This window comes from Ascaphus truei, chromosome 4 (genome assembly GCF_040206685.1).
Source record: "Ascaphus truei isolate aAscTru1 chromosome 4, aAscTru1.hap1, whole genome shotgun sequence".
In the NCBI taxonomy this organism is placed as follows: domain Eukaryota; kingdom Metazoa; phylum Chordata; class Amphibia; order Anura; family Ascaphidae; genus Ascaphus; species Ascaphus truei.
The window spans coordinates 66,374,845-66,396,758 of record NC_134486.1 but is presented as its reverse complement, the minus strand read 5'-3'; the positions used below and the strand labels follow the sequence as shown (position 1 = coordinate 66,396,758).

Sequence of the window (21,914 nt, the reverse complement as noted above, 5' to 3'; positions counted from 1 at the left end):
GAAATCTTTTTTAAAAAAAAGGAATTCAAAGCTTACAATTTAACAATCATAAATTCTACAACACAGGCTGTTCACCCCGTGTATTTTATTTTGCACATGTGGGCAGCACCAGTTTGTTATAATCTTCTCTGGTTCTGGTTTTATTTTCTACATCAGTCAAGATAAAGTGCATGATGTATCTAGTTAACCAAATCGTTTCCACAATATAGGAGGAAACATTACTGTAAATCGCATACTCTCTATCTCCTGTTATTTCCAGTCAATGAAAAAAGACCTAAAAAACTATTTTTTTAAATAAGTACTAATTCTAAACATTGACTTTTCAACGACACTGTGCACATAGACACAGGAGCACAATCTATCCTCGTATGATTAAGTAAAAAGGAATGAGCCAATGTCCAGATTTATGAAATGATTATGAACTCTAGCACAACTTAAGGCCCATTCAATTAAATGGTGCGAAGCCTTAACCCCTATTCCTTTGAGTGCTACACTCCTTATGGACCATTTAATTAAATACGGGCTGTAAGGTTTAGAACCATATAGAAAAATCTGCCTTCTGGCAAGAAGACTGCCATCCCAACATCCTAAGAGAATATTGCTTTCAGTAATCAGTTTTTGCTTCTCCTGTTTTTTTCCCCTTTAAAACTGCTATTACTAGCATTTTCTTCTGCATTTGAGCACAGTTCAATGATAGATATTATGCTTAAGTGCCAGGACGTATTCTGCCAAGTGACTTAAATGTTTGCTAAAGATAATCCTAGTGGTGCTTAAATATAAAAGCTTCTTTTAAATTTTACTGCCTCTGTGACAAGCCGGTGCAGCCTATTAGTGCCTATATTGCAATTAGATGAACCATCAAAACGTCACAGTGGCTAAGAAAGGACGTCAACATATCTACAGCAATCCCGTGTATTTGCACTTCCCTATTGAAACCGCGGTCTGAAAATCACCATGCTGTAAGGGAAAGTAATACTAAGTATACAGTAGCTGCACATTTCGAACAGGCTAACGCTTCCTGTACATGGAAAATGGAGACATACAAATTATATTACCTGAGCTCTCAAGAAATGTCAAATGCAGACATCTTTTTGCTATTGTAAACTTAGCCCCATGTGTTAACATTACAAGCAATATTGAACTCTTATAAGAAGTTAAAGTGCCAAAAATATGTACATTTCTGGTTATATTTCTCTATGTGAAATGCCTTTTTTCATTACAAAAGCTGCTTCTGCAGGTACAGTAATTTCCTACAAGAAAAAACTAAAAAAAAAAACTAATTCTCACAAGTTTGAGGTTCCATATCTCCTCGGGTGCCTGTTCTGAGAACTCATATTTTCATTGTTCCCTCCTTCATACCTGTAAAATACTTTTGCGTCAACAATACTGCTATTGTCAACTAAAGTCTTAATAAGTGCAGTGCCTCAAAGCAACCAACAATTTCAGCTCACAACATGCACAGCTCCTTTTCAGTGCGTGTAGGTAGTTGCAGCAAATAAAAATATCACTTGTGTGCACATTCACATGTCTGACAGGTCTGCAACTCTGCCATTCCCCATTATCTCTATGGAAGTGAACTGGGGCGCTCCCTTTACACAATGCTTGAAACTGAACAAAAGAATAAGGTCAAAAATAAATATACAGTACATATACCACACTTCAAATGCTCAGTGTCTGCTGCTCAACCCCTGGAAAGGATCTTCCCACGATCCTCAAAAAAACATGGGTAGAAAGAGAGACAGAGGGGTGCAGACAAGGGTCAGAGTTAATATCAGACCAGTAGTTGAAAACACATACAATAGTAAACCAATGGCTAAGAGCACAGGGGTGATAAGAGTATGACGTAATATGTACTCACACGGGCCTGTGTGGTACTGGGTAGTACTATAGGTATCTTTATTTTCTTTCCTCCTTCTTGCTAGTCAGTCATGCTCCTTCTCCCTCTGTACATCATGGATGGGCCACTCAGGGCGCATGTAGTGGAAGACAGCGCCACACAGATGAATAAAAATACGTTTATTTGGCAAAGAATGTGAGACAACAATTCACTCACATGTAAAAACTGCTCAGGGACGCCAACGTCAACCTCCCGCTCTCCGGTGCAGTGTGCTCCTGTTCGCCGCGTCCAGTCTACATGACTGTTCACCGTCAGTGCAGGCGCCAGCTATGGTGTCCTCGAGCAGACACACAACTTCTGGTCCAGGTCTCTGCACACACAACGCGTTTCGGATAATTAAATCCTTCGTCTGCTCGAGGACACCGTAGCTGGCGCCTGCACTGACGGTGAACAGTCATGTAGACTGGACGCGGCGAACAGGAGCACACTGCACCGGAGAGCGGGAGGTTGACGTTGGCGTCCCTGAGCAGTTTTTACATGTGAGTGAATTGTTGTCTCACATTCTTTGCCAAATAAACGTATTTTTATTCATCTGCGTGGCGCTGTCTTCCACTACATGCGCCCTGAGTGGCCCATCCATGATGTACATAGGGAGAAGGAGCATGACTGACTAGCAAGAAGGAGGAAAGAAAATAAAGATACCTGTAGTACTACCCAGTACCACACAGGCCCGTGTGAGTACATATTACGTCATACTCTTATCACCCCTGTGCTCTTAACCATTGGTTTACTATTGTATGTGTTTTCAACTACTGGTCTGATATTAACTCTGACCCTTGTCTGTGCCCCTCTGTCTCTCTTTCTACCCATTATCTCTATATATGAAGTCAACATCATTAATCTCTTTAGTAGGGATGTGCGAAACTGTCAAAATGAGTTTCCGGGAGAGAGGGGGAGGAGGGGACAGAGGGGAGAGAGAATTTTATTAGCAGTCGCAAGTCATATATATCCCCTCAAACATCCCTCCAAATAAATTAGGGAGACATCCCTGTGCTGAAAAAGGAGCACACCTGAGCAATATGCTAATTGTTATGCAAAGTATATGAAAATGAGTCCCGTCCCACACTTTCTAAAAGGATTTCCATACTAACGATTTCATAATAAGCCTAAGGCACAAACCGAATGACTGGAATGGTGTTACACCCAACAGGACTAGGACACACAACCACTGCTTTTTTAGGCCACTGCTCTACCAGTGTGTTAAAAGTTACTTTGTCCAAGTCATTATACTGTACATCTCTCAGGGGTATTTTACCCACTTCGAGAATAAAAGATTGCCTTTTCTCGCTTCATATTCTAATAGAGACAAAATAAAACACGTTTTCTGACATACACAAGTAAAAACAAGGTGAACCACAGACAGCTGTGACAGTGGTGCTAGCCACCAGCTGCTTTAGCTCACACTGCTCAAGCTGTGGCCTAGAAAAGCAGTGGTCGTTGGTTCTAGTCCTGTTGGGTCTCAACACCATTCCAGTCATTAGGTTGGTGCCTTAGGCTGCGCTTATAGTGCCTTGCAACGGTGACGCGATGTCGCTCAGAAACAAATACATGGACTCCGTCGCAAGCACATGGACTCCGTCGCAAGCGCTTATAGTAAGCGCGACGGAGCGCTGAAAAATTTGGAAGCCGGGTAAATGTAATTTTTTAGAGACAGTCGCCACATGTGACTGTCTCTAAACCAATCAAATTGCTCGGCCTGCCCCTTTTAGTGACATCACTGTCCTTGTGACCAGTGACGTCGCTAAAAATCAAATTGCAACTTTCGCCAGTGGTGACGGGTGACGTCATCGGTCACGTCGCCAGCACTATAAGCGTGGCCTTAGGCTTATCAACTCTATATTGTTTTATGGAGATCCTTTTATAAGGTGTGGGAAGGAACTCATTTAAATATACTTTGCATAGTTTCTCTGTCTCAATCTGCAAACAGATTAAGAATCCGTTTGCGAATTGTCAAAAATGTGTCTGGGAACGGAATGTTCTTTGCCTGTAAAAGAGAAAATAAAAACAATTCGCCCATCTCTACTCTTTAGAACTTTAGGAATGCACAGAACTGGCAACATTATTATTAATATGATATTTTACTTATATGGTTCCAACATATTCCACAGCGCAGTACAATGTGGGAGGATAATGACATTGTATGACAAAAGAGTACATACATGTTAAGACAAACTAAGACAATAGGAAGGAGGGTCCCTGCCCAAACAAGCTCAACATAAAGCTACTGTACTGTTCTCCACATGTCCTCATGGGAGCTTTTGATGCCTACTAGGAACACAAAAGCCAAGGAATACTGAATCTGAATACAAAAATCATAATGCGCCAGGTCTACGAGTCAAACACAGAATGGATTGTACATTTGAATACTAATCACAAAGCACGTACAGTAACATAGCATTTTATAAATATAGCCTGTCTTACCTTGTGGGGCAGTTTCAGTGATACAATTAGTAATCCCTTCTGGAATAAACCTCCATTGGAAGACAGAGTGGTCGGCTCCCCCGGTGCTTAAAACCCATTGAAAGTCATGTGACCAACGGACATTAGTCACATGTGCTGAATGGCCAACATATTTACGAAATTTCGCTCCTGAAAGAAGGAAATGGACACCTTCCAAATAACCATCTCAAATAAAACAAGTCGCAAAAGCACTGGGTAAGGATCAGGTTCACATTAAAAAGTAGGGATTTAATTGAATACGGTTGATGCAATAAGATATTCTCAAACACTATCTTCTTTCATCAAAAAAAGGGCTCCTAAGCATCTGCAACAGGAGTGGCCAACTCAAGTCCTCAAGGGCCACCAACAGGTCAGGTTTGAAGGATATCCCTGCTTCAGCACAGGTGGCTCAATCAGTGACTCAGTCAATGACTGAGCAACCTATGCTAAAGCCGGGATATCCTTAAAACCTGACCAGTGGGTGAGGACTGGAGTTGGCCACTCCTGATCTAGAACACGGATGAAGAAATGCAAATACAATGCCTGAAGTGTAATATTACTAGGGGGTAAAGAATACCAATACGGTTTTATTTAGAGACCCAGGGTACCACTAATATTTTATTTACACATTTACATTTCCACTTGGAAAAATAAAAATGGATTTATCCTAGGTAGACTCCCTCATACTATTTTTCTACATCATTAAATATTGAGGTAAAAACATTTCTAAAACGAGGTCCAAGCATCTTTGGACCATTGCTTGCCAGGTTTAGAATGAAAATCGTGCACAGAACCAGGACTTCCATGTACAAGTCTCCAAGATGCTGAACAGGTACACACTGATTGCACCGGATTATAAAATAAATATTTATTTCATTGTTAATTCCAGTACAGTGTTTTTTCTATGAGTTTCGCAGCAAAGAGTATTTAATACATAACACCCTAAATCATGGAAGGCCACAACGCAGTAAAAGATTAGTTTGATCTCTCAAAAACGCACCAGTGCATCTAACATTCATTGGTCTAACTCGTTCTTTTTTAGCCCCCTCCTCTGGTGAGCCCAACACACCAGATTTCGGGAATGTGTCATGTATTAACACACTATTTCACTTAGATTACACATGCATCATAGCATGTCCTGGCTGGGATTCCTGAGCACGAGTCTAACTACAATTGAAATGTCAGACACAATTTCTCCCTCAATAAAACAGCATCTATGATTTATTGAGCAAGTGTTGCACTGACTCTGAGTGAATATACACTTATAACGAAAAATGCTCCATGGCTTGCTATGCATCACTTTATCATTTATCACAGTCTCTCATACAAACCAAAAACGAACCAATAGCAGTGACATGTTTGAGTGATGATTAGTTCTTTTTTTTTTTATTTAATAATTCATGGATCTACAATTGTTTTTATTTGTTACAGTTGTGTAAAGTCAGATGTCTATTTACTAAAGTCTGACAGCTTCAAAATTGGGGCAAAAACTGTGCAAAAAAAACATATTTATCAAAGAAAAGGAATACCGTTGATAGGGATTGCAGTGTTTCCTTTGATAAACCTGGCGCAATTCTTTTTCACTGATTTTTGCCCCCGTTTTGCAGCCAGGAGACTTTAGGACATACACCCTTTTTGTGTGTAAACATAGCAAGCTGAAATATTGGAAGGTATAACATCCCATAGCTCCTCCATTTTGTGATAAGCAAAACCAATCACTGACAAAGAACGGTCCTTCCCCCAAACCCCACTGCTCCTGATTGGTTCTCTGACAGGGCAGACTAGGCTAGAAGGCGAAAGAGCAATTGATCGACAAACATTGCCCTTTACAGAGCCCTCGTTGAAAAGAGAGAGGAAAAAAAAAAAAACTTTCTTCATAGGGAACTTCGTAGCTTCCAATAAATAAATGGAAACAGAAACAGCATACCTTTTTTCAAGCTGGGAAACCTGAATAATTTAACCAATCCAAAATCATCTCCAGTCACCAATGCTGTGCTGCTGTAATTAGCATCCACGGAGTTGATATCTGTGATATCTGTGTATTTTGGCCATATTCCATTGACTTCTGGTCCTACCACACAAGTCCATGAAAACCAATGAATCCCTTTGATCTCCTCCTTGTTTGTAAGATATTTCCCAGCTGCAAAGAAACATTTTCTTGGTAACTCATACGAAAACTTACATCCATAACCTCAGCTCCCACATCACCTAAGGCCGGGGCCGTAGAGGGGTGAGGAGTTCGGAGCCGCGCTGACGCTGAGGCTCGCCTGCTGAAATCTGCGCGATTTCATGCCCATGCAGGCGAGGGAGCGGGCGCGATCGGAGGCGGGGGGAGACTGAGGGAGGCGGGGCAGTGACATCGCTGGGCCAATCGCCCGCGAGACCCACCGACATCAACGTAATGGCGCCGATGTCATGGCGCCGTGACGTTGACGCTGCTCCGCGCTGATTGGATGTTTTCAGCCGACAGCGCGCTGAAAAACAGCTTGGCTGTCGGCTGAAAAATCCAGCGCCTCCGCACGCCTGCGGACGCTCGCGTGAGCCCCCTCTCAAGGTATCCTCATTGAGGATGCAGGGGCTCAGCGCGGAGCGTCCGCACGGCTCAGCACGGCCTGTCCTTCTATGGACTCGGCCTAAAGCATGCTGCCCCATCACATTATACAGTCCAATGATAAACTTCGAGGCCCGCGGGGATGATTCTTCTTCTTCGGGAACCGAGGGCTCCTTTTGGAGACGCACCGTGCTATTTTCAGCTCCGGGGACACCGTGGTTACCAAGATACTTAGAGACGTAGTAAGATTTAACGCCTCCGTTGCCGCGGACCAACAGGCAGTTGCAGCAGTCTGCAGCACCCGAACGCGGTAGATTTTGCGGCCTGGGAGGCTTAAAGCAGTGTTAATCGTCCCGGCCCAGACAGTCTGTAATAGCAGCGCGGAGGAGTACCCGAGAGACACATAGTACCAGCATACAGTATAATCGTACAGTCCCATTTCCTGTTACTGTAACAGCTTTTAAACATTGTTAGCCATTAAAAAAAAATGGTTAAAAACCTACATATTAATGAAGAAATACATCTGCGGAGAGAAACAATGAAAAACACATTAACAAAACACCTGTACTCTGAAAATCAAGTGTGTGTGTGTGGTGGGGGCCACACAGCAATTGTATACTCACATGGCATCTTGTAGAAAAGTCTTTCTCCAGACCCATCATTGGTTTGCAGATATTTACTATCACCCGACCAGTCGATGTGAGTTATAAAACTGGAAGACTTGTTGCACTCCCCGATTTTCTTGTATCGCTGCGCGACTGCATAGACATCCACCAGCCCGTCATTAGAGCCCACAGCAAGAGACGAGCCATCAGGCGAAAACTTCATCTCGTGGATCACTTCTTTTCTGTCTTTAATATGGACCACCTCAGTCATATCCCTGAGATTATTACAACAAAGTAAGATCATATTGAAATGTGTACAAAAGACCCTAGTGTTATAGTGATGACACATTTCATAGACATAATGAGCTACTTAAATATGGCTTTAGTGTGGGGGGAAAACATGACACCTCTGATGTTCTGCTCTCTTTGGTTTCTTGGTTCCCTATTCTCACAAGAGAGGGGAACGGGGTTATATTGTTTTGATTGCTTCCATCATATAGATGATAATATACAAAGCTATTTATCCTATTCAGCTCTTTTTAGTAGCCATATAGCTATATACTACAGATAAACAAGCTATTTTAGGAGTACGCCTCGTAGTACAATAGGAGGCTTAATCCTATATCAGCCACTCCAATAAGGAGCTACTATTACCCTGATCGCAAGCAATCTGTGCTGGCTTATGTAGGCTAGTACTATGCCTAACATTATTCACATGTGTGAATTGCTCCCTGTAGTAGTCATTGGTATTGTTTTGGTATTGGAGTGCAGCTCATTGGTATTGTTCGTCTTTCGTCGGTTAGCTACTCCATCATTTTAACTTACCTATTAAAAGCTCATTTTTATCTTTTATCCCCTATTCATTACTGAGGGGAACTGAGTGCCCATAACTGGGGTTGCTTTCTCTCTTTGTAGCATATACCGTTATTCTATCCCAGAGGAGGAGCACCTCTCCCTTGTCTTACCTAGGCCGAGCGAGGGTTTCCCCTCCTGTATGTAACTACATGCCCATCTTATACGCTGCTGCTCTCAGCCCTCTAACCCCAGACTTTGGCTAAACTGTCCAACACGCATATGTTCTTTCAACCCTTTCTCTGATTGCGTCTGGAGCAAATCTCATATTCCTGCTGACTTCCTGCACTAAAAAATTCCGCCTATTTTGTTTTAACATGGCTCTGTCCCAGGCTAAACAAAGCTACTTTTTCTCACTAATTAACACTCACAAGTCAAACCCACGCAACCTGTCCTCTGTGTTTCACGGTCTTTTCATACCTCCATCTGTAAGCTACTTTTCTTCCTCCCTTACACCTCAAGACTTTGCTGATTACTTCAAAGCTAAGGTGGATTCCATTTGCCAAGGCAGCCCCTCTATATCCTCCGATTATTATACACCTCTTTTCCCAAGTGTCCCTGTTGCTCCCCTTCCTCCTCACATTGATGCTGTCGATAAAACCTGTAATTGTTTCCTCCACAACATTGCGAAGATATGATCTTTATTCTGGTGATTTACTGATAAAACTTTAACACATGGCCTTATTATTTCCTGACTTGACTACTGTAACCTTCTACTGTCTCTCGCCTTTCTTGCCTACAATCTGCTTCTGTTAGAATCACTTCACTCTCTCCTAAATATGTCTCTCCTTTTCTCCTGCTTAAAGCCGTCTCCTGGCTTCCCATTAGCTCCCAAATTTTATTACAAAATTATTCTCTTTTTCAAGGCTATACTCACTCTTCTTCCCCCTCCTTATATTGCCAGGATTGGCTAGTTCTGTTAAATGATAACCCAGAAACCTTTTTTTGTCCCGTCAAGATGGCTCAGCGACATCAAATGGCATGGTGTTGCCATGACAACGGGGCATGATGGCATGCACCATCACGTTGCCATGACATCGCAGAGCCATCTTGATGGGGCCATGCAGAGGGAGATCCCGCCGTATGATAGCACCGCCGAGACACGTTAAGAGCAGAGTCCCTGCATATGTCCCTGCATCAAACATCCCAGCCAGCCCGGCGTAACCCGGAGATTTAACATTTCAACCTGTAGCCTGGCGATACCTAGCCAAAAGCCGTAGCCCGGAGATACCTAGCCAAAACCTGTAGCCCGGCAATACCTAGCCAAAAGCCGTAGCCCGGAGATACCTAGCCAAAAGCCGTAGTTTCTGGAAAAACTGAATGCAGCCATGGAAACAAAACATATTACTTTGCTTGCTTATCATGTTTACTAAATAACAAAAAATTGCGAAAATATATTTTCTTACCTGACCCTGAGTACTGTAAAAGAGCCATCTTTCATTCCCAGGGCAAGCTGGGATCCATCTGGACTAAAACCTACGCTACGCACAGCCTCTTCCATATTACAACGAGCAATCAACGCATGTTCTGCGAGACTCCATAATCTATGACAAGAGGGAATATAAATCATTGAAATGATATAATAACACTGACACAGGAATGTATGCATCTGTAGGATTGGAAGAATAGGGCCGGTGTTTCTAATGCAGCCGATACCTGAATATACATAACAATGTACTATGGTTGGATGGTGTCATACAGAAGATATTAATTATCAAGTAAAAAGGCTTAGCTGATGCGTACCTACATAAAATCCAAATTTAGCTCAAATAAATGTTAAAAGTTTATTGTTTATCTAGTTCTTAGTATTGCGCTCCCTAATTCCTCAAAGGTTTTCCGCTCAGTATTATTATCAAAGTATTTAAAGCTGTGAAAGGTTTTCTTTAAAAAAAAAATAATAATATTGCATCATTTACGATAATGAGTACCATCACAAAAGACAAGTATTTAAATAAGCTGAAATAGATCAAACGTCGAGGTAAATTTCAGACGTACCTTACCGAGCGATCATCACTACCGGTGACAGCTAACGGTTTCTTAGGGTGCATGGCGAGGGCCCATAGCTCCCCTTCACAATGACCTTGCATTATAAGCATTGGCTTATCTCTTTCTCTCACCATCACTTCAAATATTTCACTATCTTGAGTCCCGGCTAAAATTCGGTCTGCTTTCCAGCACACGCTCCTGATAGATAAACCTGGATTTAAAAAAAAAAAAAAAAACAGTTTAAAAAAAAATCTCACTTTTCATTGGAGGCACAAACCTCAATTTCTCATTAACTTCTAAACTCACAGCTCTCACATCTAGCCAGTCAACATAGCCATCCCTAAAAAGTGGCTTTGTCCCAAGCCTAATTTATTCTTATGTCCATGGTCCGTAAATCCTATGACCAGGTTTTTAAACTGCATTATTTCCTCTTGACACAAAAAGGAATATTGAGAGATTTCTTCCTCAATTTGAGATTCATTTTTGTGGAAAGCCCACATGTTTTATATAACATTTTAAAATATGTTTTTTTTAACATTTATTTTTTGCAGATAGAGTATGTTTTTTTGTTTCTTTGCAGATAAGATTTTTTTTTAATGTTGATTTTTTGCGTTTTAGCTTTAAACCAGAATTGTATGCAATCAGAAGTCCAATGCTTCTGTTTTCAATGAAAAAAACATTCTCAGCATAAACACACTCAATTCATTACAGCTGCAGTTTCAATGACTTGGCAACTCATACAAATGGACACATACAGTATACAGTATAGTACCATCTCAATGTACGTCAAACAGCAAACTTCTGCAACAGCCTGCAGTGCCACGTACAGTACAGTATTCTGGAGTGTCTGCATGTGTGACACAGCTGTTGTATGTATAGCACAACAACACATCTACAGGATATGATCTGTACAAATAAGTTAAATGTATTAATTATCTATCACATCTACAAGACACTATTGGCAACTGTAACAGCAATAGCATCGCTTTTATAACTACTATATTACAGTCTGCAAAACATAAATTGCAGATATATACTGCAATAGATTGTATTCTGTTGATACAACAAACCCTGATCTGCTGCAAGATCTGCACTAATACTATATAATAATGTACAAAATTAGGGGGAGGGGAAGGGGGAAAAAAATTAGGTGTAGTGTTTCTCTTTACTTTTTTCCGTACATGTACGTAATACGGTAAATACGGTAATATATTTGGTATGTAATTCGGGGGGTGGTCCTGGACTTGTTTACCACACCCCTCTGTACAACTACTATTTTATGTGTATTTTTGATTCATTAAATTATTTTTAATTTGCTACATCAAATCAATAAGATCGATCTGAGTGCATTCAGGGGGGAAACTTTCGTTTGTTTGTCTACTATATAATAATGTTCAGTCTAACTCATTTTGCTCTTGTAAAAGCGCCATTACCATGCACATGAATTTGTAAAAAGTTATTTGTTTTCCCTCCGCTTGAAATTTAATAAACAGCGTTATTTCTTGAACACAATCAAGGTCTGCAGCAGGACAGACCATGACGGAGAGAAGGGCAGAATCTGTAAATATCGTCCCAGCCACTGGATTGTCTGATTTATTAGCATAGATTTTCATTCTACATTACAATATGCCAGTACACCGCAAACTGCAAACTGCAAAGCAGCAGGTTCCTCAATCTCAAGCAGGATGAATGACATTCAATATTTCACATTGCGAATATTTTGTCATTTTGTAATGGTTCATTGCCTAGATCTGGTTTAATGTAGGAGTAATCCCTAGCTGAATAGGAATCCTGGCACATTCAAACTCATCCTATCAGTCATTGACTATTAGTGGCTTTTTTATTTTTACAAAGACAGTCCACATGATGATCACAAACATTGAATATAAATATATCTATTTACAAAATGAGCTTGAAAGGTTATCACTGTATATTTGGTACATTAGGAGGCTCTAAGCTCTGATAAGAAAAATCAGAGTTTGATCAGTGTTAAATGCTATTGACTTGAATGGCATACACTGAACAAACCCCAATACCTGCTATTACATTTCTCCCCCCTCCATTGTATCTTTATTCAATCATTAATTGTATATATTTAATCAAAATACTCTAACTTCTAAAGAAGTTTGGGAGGATTAGACAAAGTGCTCATTTAGAACTGAGTGTAGGCCATTTTGTTTTGCCAGAATGGTGATTTGCATTAGGATGCACCCCAAATGGCGAATCATTTCTCACTCTCAACCCCTTCAACTCTAATCTGACTTTTCATATGATGGAGAAATGCTTCTCCATGGCAGGCAAATTCCTCGGAGACTTCATTGGCACACAGAAGCAGCTTCACAGATCACTACTGGCCTTTATTGTCTACTGAATAAAAACTGCTTCAGATTGAATTTTCCTGTGCACCCATCTATCTTCCCCTGCCTCCCACAGACATGTTCACATCAACTTTACGCACTGAATATTTGTATTTATATCGATAACAAAGTTGCAGCCATTTTTGTTTTGCATTCCAACTGGCGTAATTATACCAATTGTCCAACTATTGTACATGTCACAGGTGCTCCCCAAGCACATAACCTTTTGAGTGGCCCTTTTGCCTCTCAGGCCTGATCACTGCCGCCCAGGGCCGCTGACAGGGGGGGAGAGCTGGGACAAGTGTCCTGGGCCCGTTGGCTTAATCCGGCTGCCAGGCCTCTGGTTGCTGTCAGGCCCCAGCTCTCCCAAGCTGCTACGGGCCTCCCTCCCTCCTTCACATGTATTTGTGTGGGGTAGTGTAAGTACGTATTTGTGCAGAGTGGGGGAGGTGTTAGTATGTATTTGTGCAGGGTGGGGGAGGTGTAAGTATGTATTTCTGGGGGGGAGAGGGGTAGCGTAAGTATGTATTTTTGGGGGGGAGGGCAGTGTAAGTATGTATTTGTGGGGGGGCAGGGTAGTGTATTTGTGGGGGGAGGGGTGTAATTGAGTGATAGCGGAGGGAGGGAGAGAGTGAAAGGGGGTGTAAGAAGGAGTGAGGAAGGGGGAGAGTGTTAGTGAGGAAGGGGGGGGCAATAGTGAGGGGGGAGAGAAATACATGGGGAGAGAGGGGAAATAGAGGGGGCTCGCGAGGAGGTGTGATATGGACGGTGCTCGCAAGACCCCCGACACAGAGGGGAACGGGGAGGGCGCTAGTCCATTAGTGGGTAGGACCATGTAAAAACCTCAACACTGGAGGGTTACGTAAGTAGTCCTAAAATCTTGCAATTTTAAAATAACAGTTAAGAAGATAATGGAAGATAATGGAAGAGAAGAATCAAAGACTTCCGGCAGCAAAGATGGGGCAGAAAAATGATGCAAAAAGTAACACTGAATTTATTAAAGAAAAAAATTATTTTGGAAACAATGGTGTTTTTTTATCATAGATAAATCTGGTGCTTTTCTTTGCCGCAGTTATGCATCTTGATGCATAACCCCCATTGTTCCTGGCCTGCATTTATTTCTCTGTGACCAAATTTTTTTTCTTCTACTGACTAACATTCTTCTATCATGCAGTATGGGAATTCCCTCCTACTGTCTCTGTACGTTCTCATACCTACCAATTAGATTGTAAGCTCCTCGGAGCAGGGACTCATTTTCCTTAATGTTACTTTTATGTCTGAAGCACTTATTCCCATGACCTGTTATTTATATGATGACCACGTGTATTACTACTGTGAAGCGCTATGCACATTTATGGCGCTATATAAATAAAGACATACAATACAATACATCATCTACTAAACTCAGAGAGGAACTAAAATCCCTTCATCATTGCCATATTCTCAGCTAAAGAATGATTGGGAAGGACCAGCACAGGGACAGGCACAGCACCAGTTCTAGTGGGAACTAAATGCTCTATTTAGGCAAAAGGGTTATTTTTTTAAATGAAACTAATTATCTTTTTATCCAGGGGAAAACCAAATCAGATTTTTTTTTTAATATATAAAACAATTCCTCGCTTTCCTCATCCTCCTCATATTCTTGTGAAATATCACAGCTTGAAATTGCAAAACCTGTATAACCAACCTCACACTGAAGAGACCCAAAAGGTGGAAACAGCTGTCTGTTAGTAGGTTTATTGGCTATGCACTTCTTTAACCCAGGCTGTGCTGAAAAGCTGTGTAATACAGCAGGCATAAGCTTATAGGGGTCCATGTAAAAGTGGATTTGAAGCGAAAGGTGACATTGTGTGCTCATTTGCATGTCATTTCCCAGGATCCCTAGCTGCAATGGAAGCACTGTATGCTGGGAGATAATGGTGAAAAGAAGGGTTGCCCGAGATGTGAATGTGCTCACAAGTGATATTTTTATTTGCTGTGAAATATTTATAATTCAAATATGAAATATTTAAACTGTCCAGAAGATGGTGCGCAAGAGTAATTTAGTACACTTGACTAGCCCGTGCATTTGCGTTTGGTAAAATAAAAATAATTGTTCAAATATTCATATAGGTTAGGCTATTCACAGATAGTGAACAAGTTTCAATGATTTACCCTTTTGTCAACCATCTAGTTGTGGTTGGGGGAACAAATGTTAATTCTGAAGGTACAGTGTTTTCCTATACAGTGCTGTATAAAGTACCATAGTATTATATTATGGGCAATGTAGAAGAGTCATTAATCCTCACCCTAAATATATGATCATCTACTCTCATTCCATATACAGCTTGTGAGGGGGAGGGGGAGGAGGGGGAGGAGGAGGGGGAGAGCAGGCTTGCGGGAGAGGAGGGGGAGAGGGGGCTCGCGGGAGAGGAGGGGAGAGTGGGCTCGCTGGAGAGGAGGGGGAGAGCGGGCTCGCGGGAGTAGAGGGGGAGAGCGGGCTCGCGGGAGTAGAGGGGGAGAGCGGGCTCGCGGGAGTAGAGGGGGAGAGATGACTTGCGGGAGAGAAGGGGGAGAGCTGGCTCGCGGGAGAGGAGGGGGAGAGCTGGCTCGCGGGAGAGGAGGGGGAGAGCTGGCTCGCAGGAGAAGAGGGCGAGAGCTGGTTCACGGGAGAGGAGGGGGAGAACTGGCTCGCGGGAGAGGAGGGGGAGAGCTGGCTCGCGGGAGAGGAGGGGGAGAGCTGGCTCGCGGTCGACACGAAAGCGGGCTCGCAGGGGGGAGAGCAGACTCGGGAGGGAGGAGGACAGGGAAAGCCGCCGTGGGCCGCACAATGAGTGCAGGCGACCCGCGTGTTGTGCAAGCCTGATTTAGGTCAAGCACCTAATGACGGGAAGCAGAAAATCTTTTGGCCTTGTCCAGGGTTCTGAAGTGGGCCACTTTGGCTTCCTATACTGAATTGGTAATATAGGAAGCAGAAGTGTATAGGCCACAAAATAGGCCAAAAAATTTAACCAAAACCCGTGTATCAACCCCTTGGAAGCCATAGTGGCCATGAAGGCATGCATTATGTGGAGGCCTGAACAGGTTCCCCAAGAGATGATCCCCTCTGCACAGAACTAGCGTGCTAAGTGTTAACATCGGCCTTTGCTTACTACTATGTGTTTTGTCAACCCCTGGCATGTTAATGGCCAAGGAGGACAAAGGACTCTGAAACTACAGCTGCATTTATTCTGAACCCCTTCAGTCTACATCTGCATCGCCCCAAAGGTGGACAGTCTTTGGTGCAGCAGAATGGCAGCCAAAGGGAGTGAACTATTTGCTGCCATTCGCTGATATTTGGTAATGTTACAGCTGCTCAATGGCAATCTGAAACTCACTAGCCCTCTAATAGCTTGTACCCAATATTTCAACTTAACCGGCCTTATAGATTGTAAGCTCCCTGAGGCAGGGCCTCTTCTAACACATTGCAGGCCTATCCTAACTCTCGTAACAATTTAAATCTTGTCTGTAAATATTACATATGTCCAGGGCAGCCGACAGGGGGTCACAGAAGGGACAGGTGACCCGGGCCCGGCCGGGCTGAAAGTTGGGCCAGACCTCTGGCCACACCTGGGTCTCGGCTCTCCATCAGCTGCCTTCAGGCCTCTCCCCCACTGTGTCTCGAGCTTCCACCTCTGGCGCACGACGGCCCTCTCTTTCGTGAGCACGCCGGAAGTAAGCTGGCTTCTGGTGTGCGCCGGAATGAGAGGGAAGCCCGGAGCCGCGCGCTAATGGCAGAAGCACGTGGGACACAGTGAGAGAGAGGCCTGTGGGCAGCTAATGAAGAGCCGGGGCCTGGCCACGACCGGCAGCCTGGTCTGGACAGAGATCGGGCCCAACTTGCAGCGCCGGCCGGGCCCCCCCGCAGTCTTGGGGCCTGACCTGAGACCATCCCCAAGGTAAGTCTTTTTTTAAATATATGTATTGGGGGAGTGGGGGATTTGAATATGTTTTGGGGGGGAGCAGAGGGATTTTAATATGTATTGGGGGGAGCGGGAGGATTTTAATATGTATTGGGGGGCAGCGGGGGGATTTTAATATTTATTGGGGGGAGCGGCGGATTTTAATATGTATTGGGGGGAGTTGGGGTCTTTTTAATATGTATTGGGTGGGAGTGGAAGTCTTTTTCATATGTATTGGGGGGAGCAGGGGACTTTTTAATATGTATTAGAGGGAGCAGTGGTCTTTTTAATATGTATTGGGGAAGCAAGAGGATTTTAATATGTAGAAAAATCTATCAGCGGCCCTGAATATGTCCATAATCACATCTCTGTCCATGAAATGTCTGTAAATTGAATGTATAACCTCTGTTCATTTAATATAACCATGTATAATTATCATAACTCTGTGCCCAGGACATACATGAAAACGAGAGATAACTCTCAATATATTACTTCCTGGTAAAACATTTTCTAAATAAATAATAGAAATACGCTAACTACCTGAATAACCATTGTATGTCATAGTAGTACTACCGCTATGACATGCAAGGGGCTAACCATCCTCCTTAATCCCCCCGGGTGGCATAACCTCCCTCCCAGGGACACCTACCCCCATAACCCCCACCCAACAAACCTAGCCCTCCGTCTTTGCAAATAAATACTTACAGATGAAGATTCTTCAAGCAACAGAGGATCGATGGAGTTGGTCTAGCTGAGGATCGCTCGTCAGGGATTGCAATATATACCTGGCATCTTTCTTAGCATATCGTTAACACAACCCAGCGTTACTGCCAGCTAGCGCTGGGGTGTCCCGGCTAACCCTACTTTAGCCATATGCAAATGCAGGGGCCTAACGGACGTTGTTTTTGCATATATTTAGTTTTGTGGATGTTCGTTAAAGTCAGGGAAGCGAGCGTTCGTTAACTATTTAGGTAACGTAATGCTAGTTGCCTGACTTAATGAAACTTTGTTGATCTACCCCACAGACGATAGAAATTGACGGCAGATAATACCAGTTGGTCCACATACTCAATTTCCTATGTGCTGTGAAACATCAGACCGAATTAGATCTTGCTTTATTTCATATTTAGCATTGCGTTGTCATTATCACAAGAATTCCTTTATTGCATTCGCTATATGTGTTTGATGACAAGATGTTGTAGAACTAAATGCTTCCCAGGCCATGGAAATAATTCTTTGACAATGTGAGTTTTCTATGTATCTTAAAAATGGGGATTAAGGTTAACGTAATAATTTAGCATTATGTAAGTAAACCTAACAGTGGCCTGCTAAATTCTCCTCTTACTCCTCCTTCCCCCCTTTCTCTCCTGCAAAAGCCCTACAGTATTGTAGGGTCTAAGATGGGAGTAATGCCAACACTTCAATAACGTGACATAATTTACAGATAACGCAGCTTTATCGCAAATGTTAACCCTATGCTATGAGCTCAATTATAGCCATAGTTTTTTTCATGAATAGAGGTGTGCGAATAGTTCGTATAAATTGGCAAGCTCTGCACAACAAATTCACCAAACATTAACAGTCAACTTCCAAGGTTACTGTCCCCTTTATACACTGCCATTTACGGCAATTATAGAAAAATTGGCAACATTTAGAAAAATGAGAAATTTACAGAAAATTTGAGAAAAACATTTGCATATCCCCGATGGGGTATAAGCCATTTAACGTCGCTGCGCCATGTTGAGGGAGCCTGCAGGAAGAAATGGCGAAGGAGAAGGTAGGAGACAGTTGCAGAGGCCCCACGCTCTCCCCTGGCAATCAGTTTCATTGTTCTGGGGAAGAGAGTGGAGCCTCTGTAGCCGCGGGGCTTGGTGCAGTGGCACCGCCATCACGCTGGCACTGCCCACCTGCTTTATGTACATTCTGATATATTGTGGTGATCCATCATATGAAAAAAATACATATTTGGACTGATCTATGGTCACTTCAGATACACCATCCATGGCTCTCTACCACTCAAAAAACATACATGCACATTCATACTACTGCAGATTCTGTACATTTGTTCAGTGTGAGGTAGGAGGATGAATGCCCTTTGTGTTTATTCGTTAAATGTGTTATTTGTTATTGTAATGATCCATGGGTCTGTATGACTGCAGGTCAGTTATTTATAAATGATCTGACCATTATGTAATTTGTTCTAAATTTCATTCCAAGCAAGCACCAATTTGCACCAATTTGCATCAATTTGCACTATTTAATATTCTATTTCCTAAAAACAAATCCCTGGAAGGGCACTCCCTCCCATGACCCCTCCCCAGATTTTTTACGAAACAGAATATAAAGTGGTGGAAATTGGTGAATTGTTGGAGTGAAATTTAGAAAAAATGACGTAACAGTCAGGTCATTCATAAATAACATTCTTCCCCACCAACGATTCTCATGCACGTCGCACCTTTCACCATTGTGTCCAGTATTTTGGGACAAGCCACCTGGCAACCCTAGTGATTTCTGCAAATTAATATGCTGTCAAAATACAAAAAAGGTAAAGTGATAAATAACATAGTGAAACTAATCCTCCTCTGTAGGGCAGGAGGTAAAAAGTGAATGATGAATGGTGAGAGATGTGCAGAGGGTTCTCTGTGGTGGTATTGTAGCTTTAGAAACCCAACCTCTGTACTCCCCACTTTTTGGCTTATATTGGTCCCTAAAAATCCTTTACATTTGAAGTAGTGCGAGTCTAACATACTGCAACTGTTCTTACATATGCCACAGCTAGGGTTACCAGGTGGCTTCTCCAAAAATACTCTACACAATGGTGAAAGGTGCGACGTGCTCGAGACACACACACACTCTCACCGCTCCATGCTGTTTCCTCCTCTCGTCCCTACCCCCAGGGCTCCTGACACCTCCTCCTGATTGGCTTCATTACCCAGCAGCAGCCAGTCAGGATGGAGGAAGCTGCCTATTCCCCTAGCAGTAAACCTGCTCTCACCCTGCTGGGGGGGAAATCCTGCAGCCCACCAAGCTGTCCAGAGAGGTAATATCAGACACTTACATGTCCAGTATTACAGTACCTCTGATTTTTACTGGACAGTGTCCAAATACAGGACAGTCCGGTTCAATACTGGACACCTGGCAACCCTAGCACTTTACTCTACGCTGATACATAGGGGGCTTGTGGCTCTAGTTTTCTAACAAACAAAACAGATATTCTATTCTGCTCTCCCATTACATAGGTAGGATACAAATTAAGGTGCAATGGAGGAAAATTACAAATGCAGACCAATTTGTTAAGCTCTAGTTTTCTTTCAGAAAAATTAGGCCTGTTTGATTCCATGTCTTCTGACAGCATTTTTAGGGACATTAAAATGAAAAATAAACAGATACTGAAGATTTTGTGAGCGCTTTAACTTTATGCATTCTAGCATGTAGAAAAATATTTCTGAAATATCTGCTGCTTTCAGCCCTGCTTTGATTGTATAGGATTGGAAGGAAACGCGTTCTATTATCATCACTCAGGTAGGAGATCACGCGGCTTCTGCAATGGAAATTACATTTCACGAAAAGGATATTGAATTTTCCCCACTGACCTAGATGCACTCCGTGTTTTTGTAGTTGGTACACTACATGTATAAATATGATATCTATAGTCATATTAATTTACATTTGTAAGCACAGTCATGTTAAAAAAATATATCTAGCATAAAAATAATAAACTATTTTAAGTCATGTATTCCAATTGATGAAAGAAACAAGCAAACAAACAACCAACACATTACTTAGGGAATGCCATGTTCTTTTCCTATATAATACGCAATAATATATAATTATTAACTGCATGCTACTGTACATCTGACGGGCTCTTAAACCTGAAATATATTTGACGGGCTCTTAAACCTGAAATATATTTGATGCATGCGTTATTTCTATTTTTACAATATATATATACACACCATGTGTTCATTTGTTCTTTTACCCCCCCAAATCTGCCACCTGCTCTAACACGTAACAGATGATAACACTAATGGCAAACGCAAGAGGGAATTTACAAAAGAGCAAAGTGTAAGAAAGCTTCTTGTAGATCAGAAGCTGGTATAGTATGGGTTTTATTTCCTTCATTCTGCCGCTGGGAATTGAGAGTAAGACTGGATTGCACATTAGCAGACAACCTGCATAAATAAATCATTAGAACGTGGGAGCAATAACCCTCGCTACCCCTTTACATATATATATTTCTTTCATAATTATGTTCTTACCTTTATAACCTTGTTCACTTTCTCGGAGATCAATTTTAGTGATTGGCTTGAAATCCGTGTCCCATAAACGAATGCAGCCATCTCTTCCACCAGTGGCAAAACCTTCTTCACACGCATACATGCTAAATATCCCAGCCTTCAAAGTAAAAAGTATTGCAGTCTGTTAGGTATATAGCCATATAAATAAATACCCAATCGTATTGTATAAATCTATGTAATTATGACACTAAGGATGAGTATGTGTGTGTGTGTGTGTATATATGTATATATATATATATATATATATACATATATATATATATATATATATATATATATATATACATATATACATATATACATATATACACACACACATAGCAAATGGAAATATTATTGTATGCTCATTTGCATGTCTTAGACAGGTCTGCAACCCCGCCTTTCACCATTATCAACGAGCACACAGTGCTTATACTGCAGCAAGGGATTCCGGGAAATGACATGCAAATGAGCATACAGTGCCACCTTTTGCTTCAAACCCATATAACATGGTCCCCTATAAGCTTATGCTTGCTGCATTTCACAGTAACCTACCCACAGACAGCCGTTTCGACTTTAATGGGTCTCATCAGTTGGTTATACTGGCTTTGCAAAATAAAGCTATAATATATATATATATATATATATATATATATATATATATATATATATATATATATTATATATATATATATACACACACACACACACACACACATATATACATATTAGATAGATATACTGTACATAAAACCGGACCATAAGGATTACATTTGGTTCGTTTAAGTTAATTTCAATGTCAATTGTCTTTTCCCAGCTGCTTGTCCGAGTGTACATACAATAGAGGTGATGTGGTGCTCAAGCATGAAATCCCATCAGGTATAATGTGAGAGGTACACTTCTGGGACATAAATATTGTTTCAAACCTTAAAAGGGGCTCCAGTTACCCTGAAGGCAGGGGTAGATGCACAAGGACACCCTCCCCTAACCTCATTGGGCTGGCCCCAGGTATGTACTCACGAATGATTGT

The 21,914-nt window shown here is 42.0% G+C and overlaps 1 protein-coding gene across 7 annotated transcripts in view; it reads right to left on the bottom strand.

Moving 5' to 3' along the window:
- EML6 (EMAP like 6) overlaps positions 1–21,914 on the bottom strand; it is a 200,594-nt gene that overhangs the window by 100,402 nt on the left and 78,278 nt on the right. For 6 of the 7 annotated variants that reach the window (XR_012800914.1, XM_075595954.1, XM_075595949.1 and 3 more), the window contains exons 6-11: positions 20,867–21,002; positions 10,340–10,541; positions 9,751–9,888; positions 7,511–7,767; positions 6,264–6,476; positions 4,319–4,486 (exon numbers count right to left, since the gene is read on the bottom strand). Coding sequence is in view for 6 of the 7 variants with exons in the window: in XM_075595954.1 (XP_075452069.1) it covers positions 4,319–4,486; positions 6,264–6,476; positions 7,511–7,767; positions 9,751–9,888; positions 10,340–10,541; positions 20,867–21,002 (1,114 nt within the window). In the remaining variant the exon portion in view is untranslated. The remainder of the gene's footprint in view (positions 1–4,318; positions 4,487–6,263; positions 6,477–7,510; positions 7,768–9,750; positions 9,889–10,339; positions 10,542–20,866; positions 21,003–21,914) is intronic. The other variant, XM_075595953.1, reaches the window with a different exon arrangement.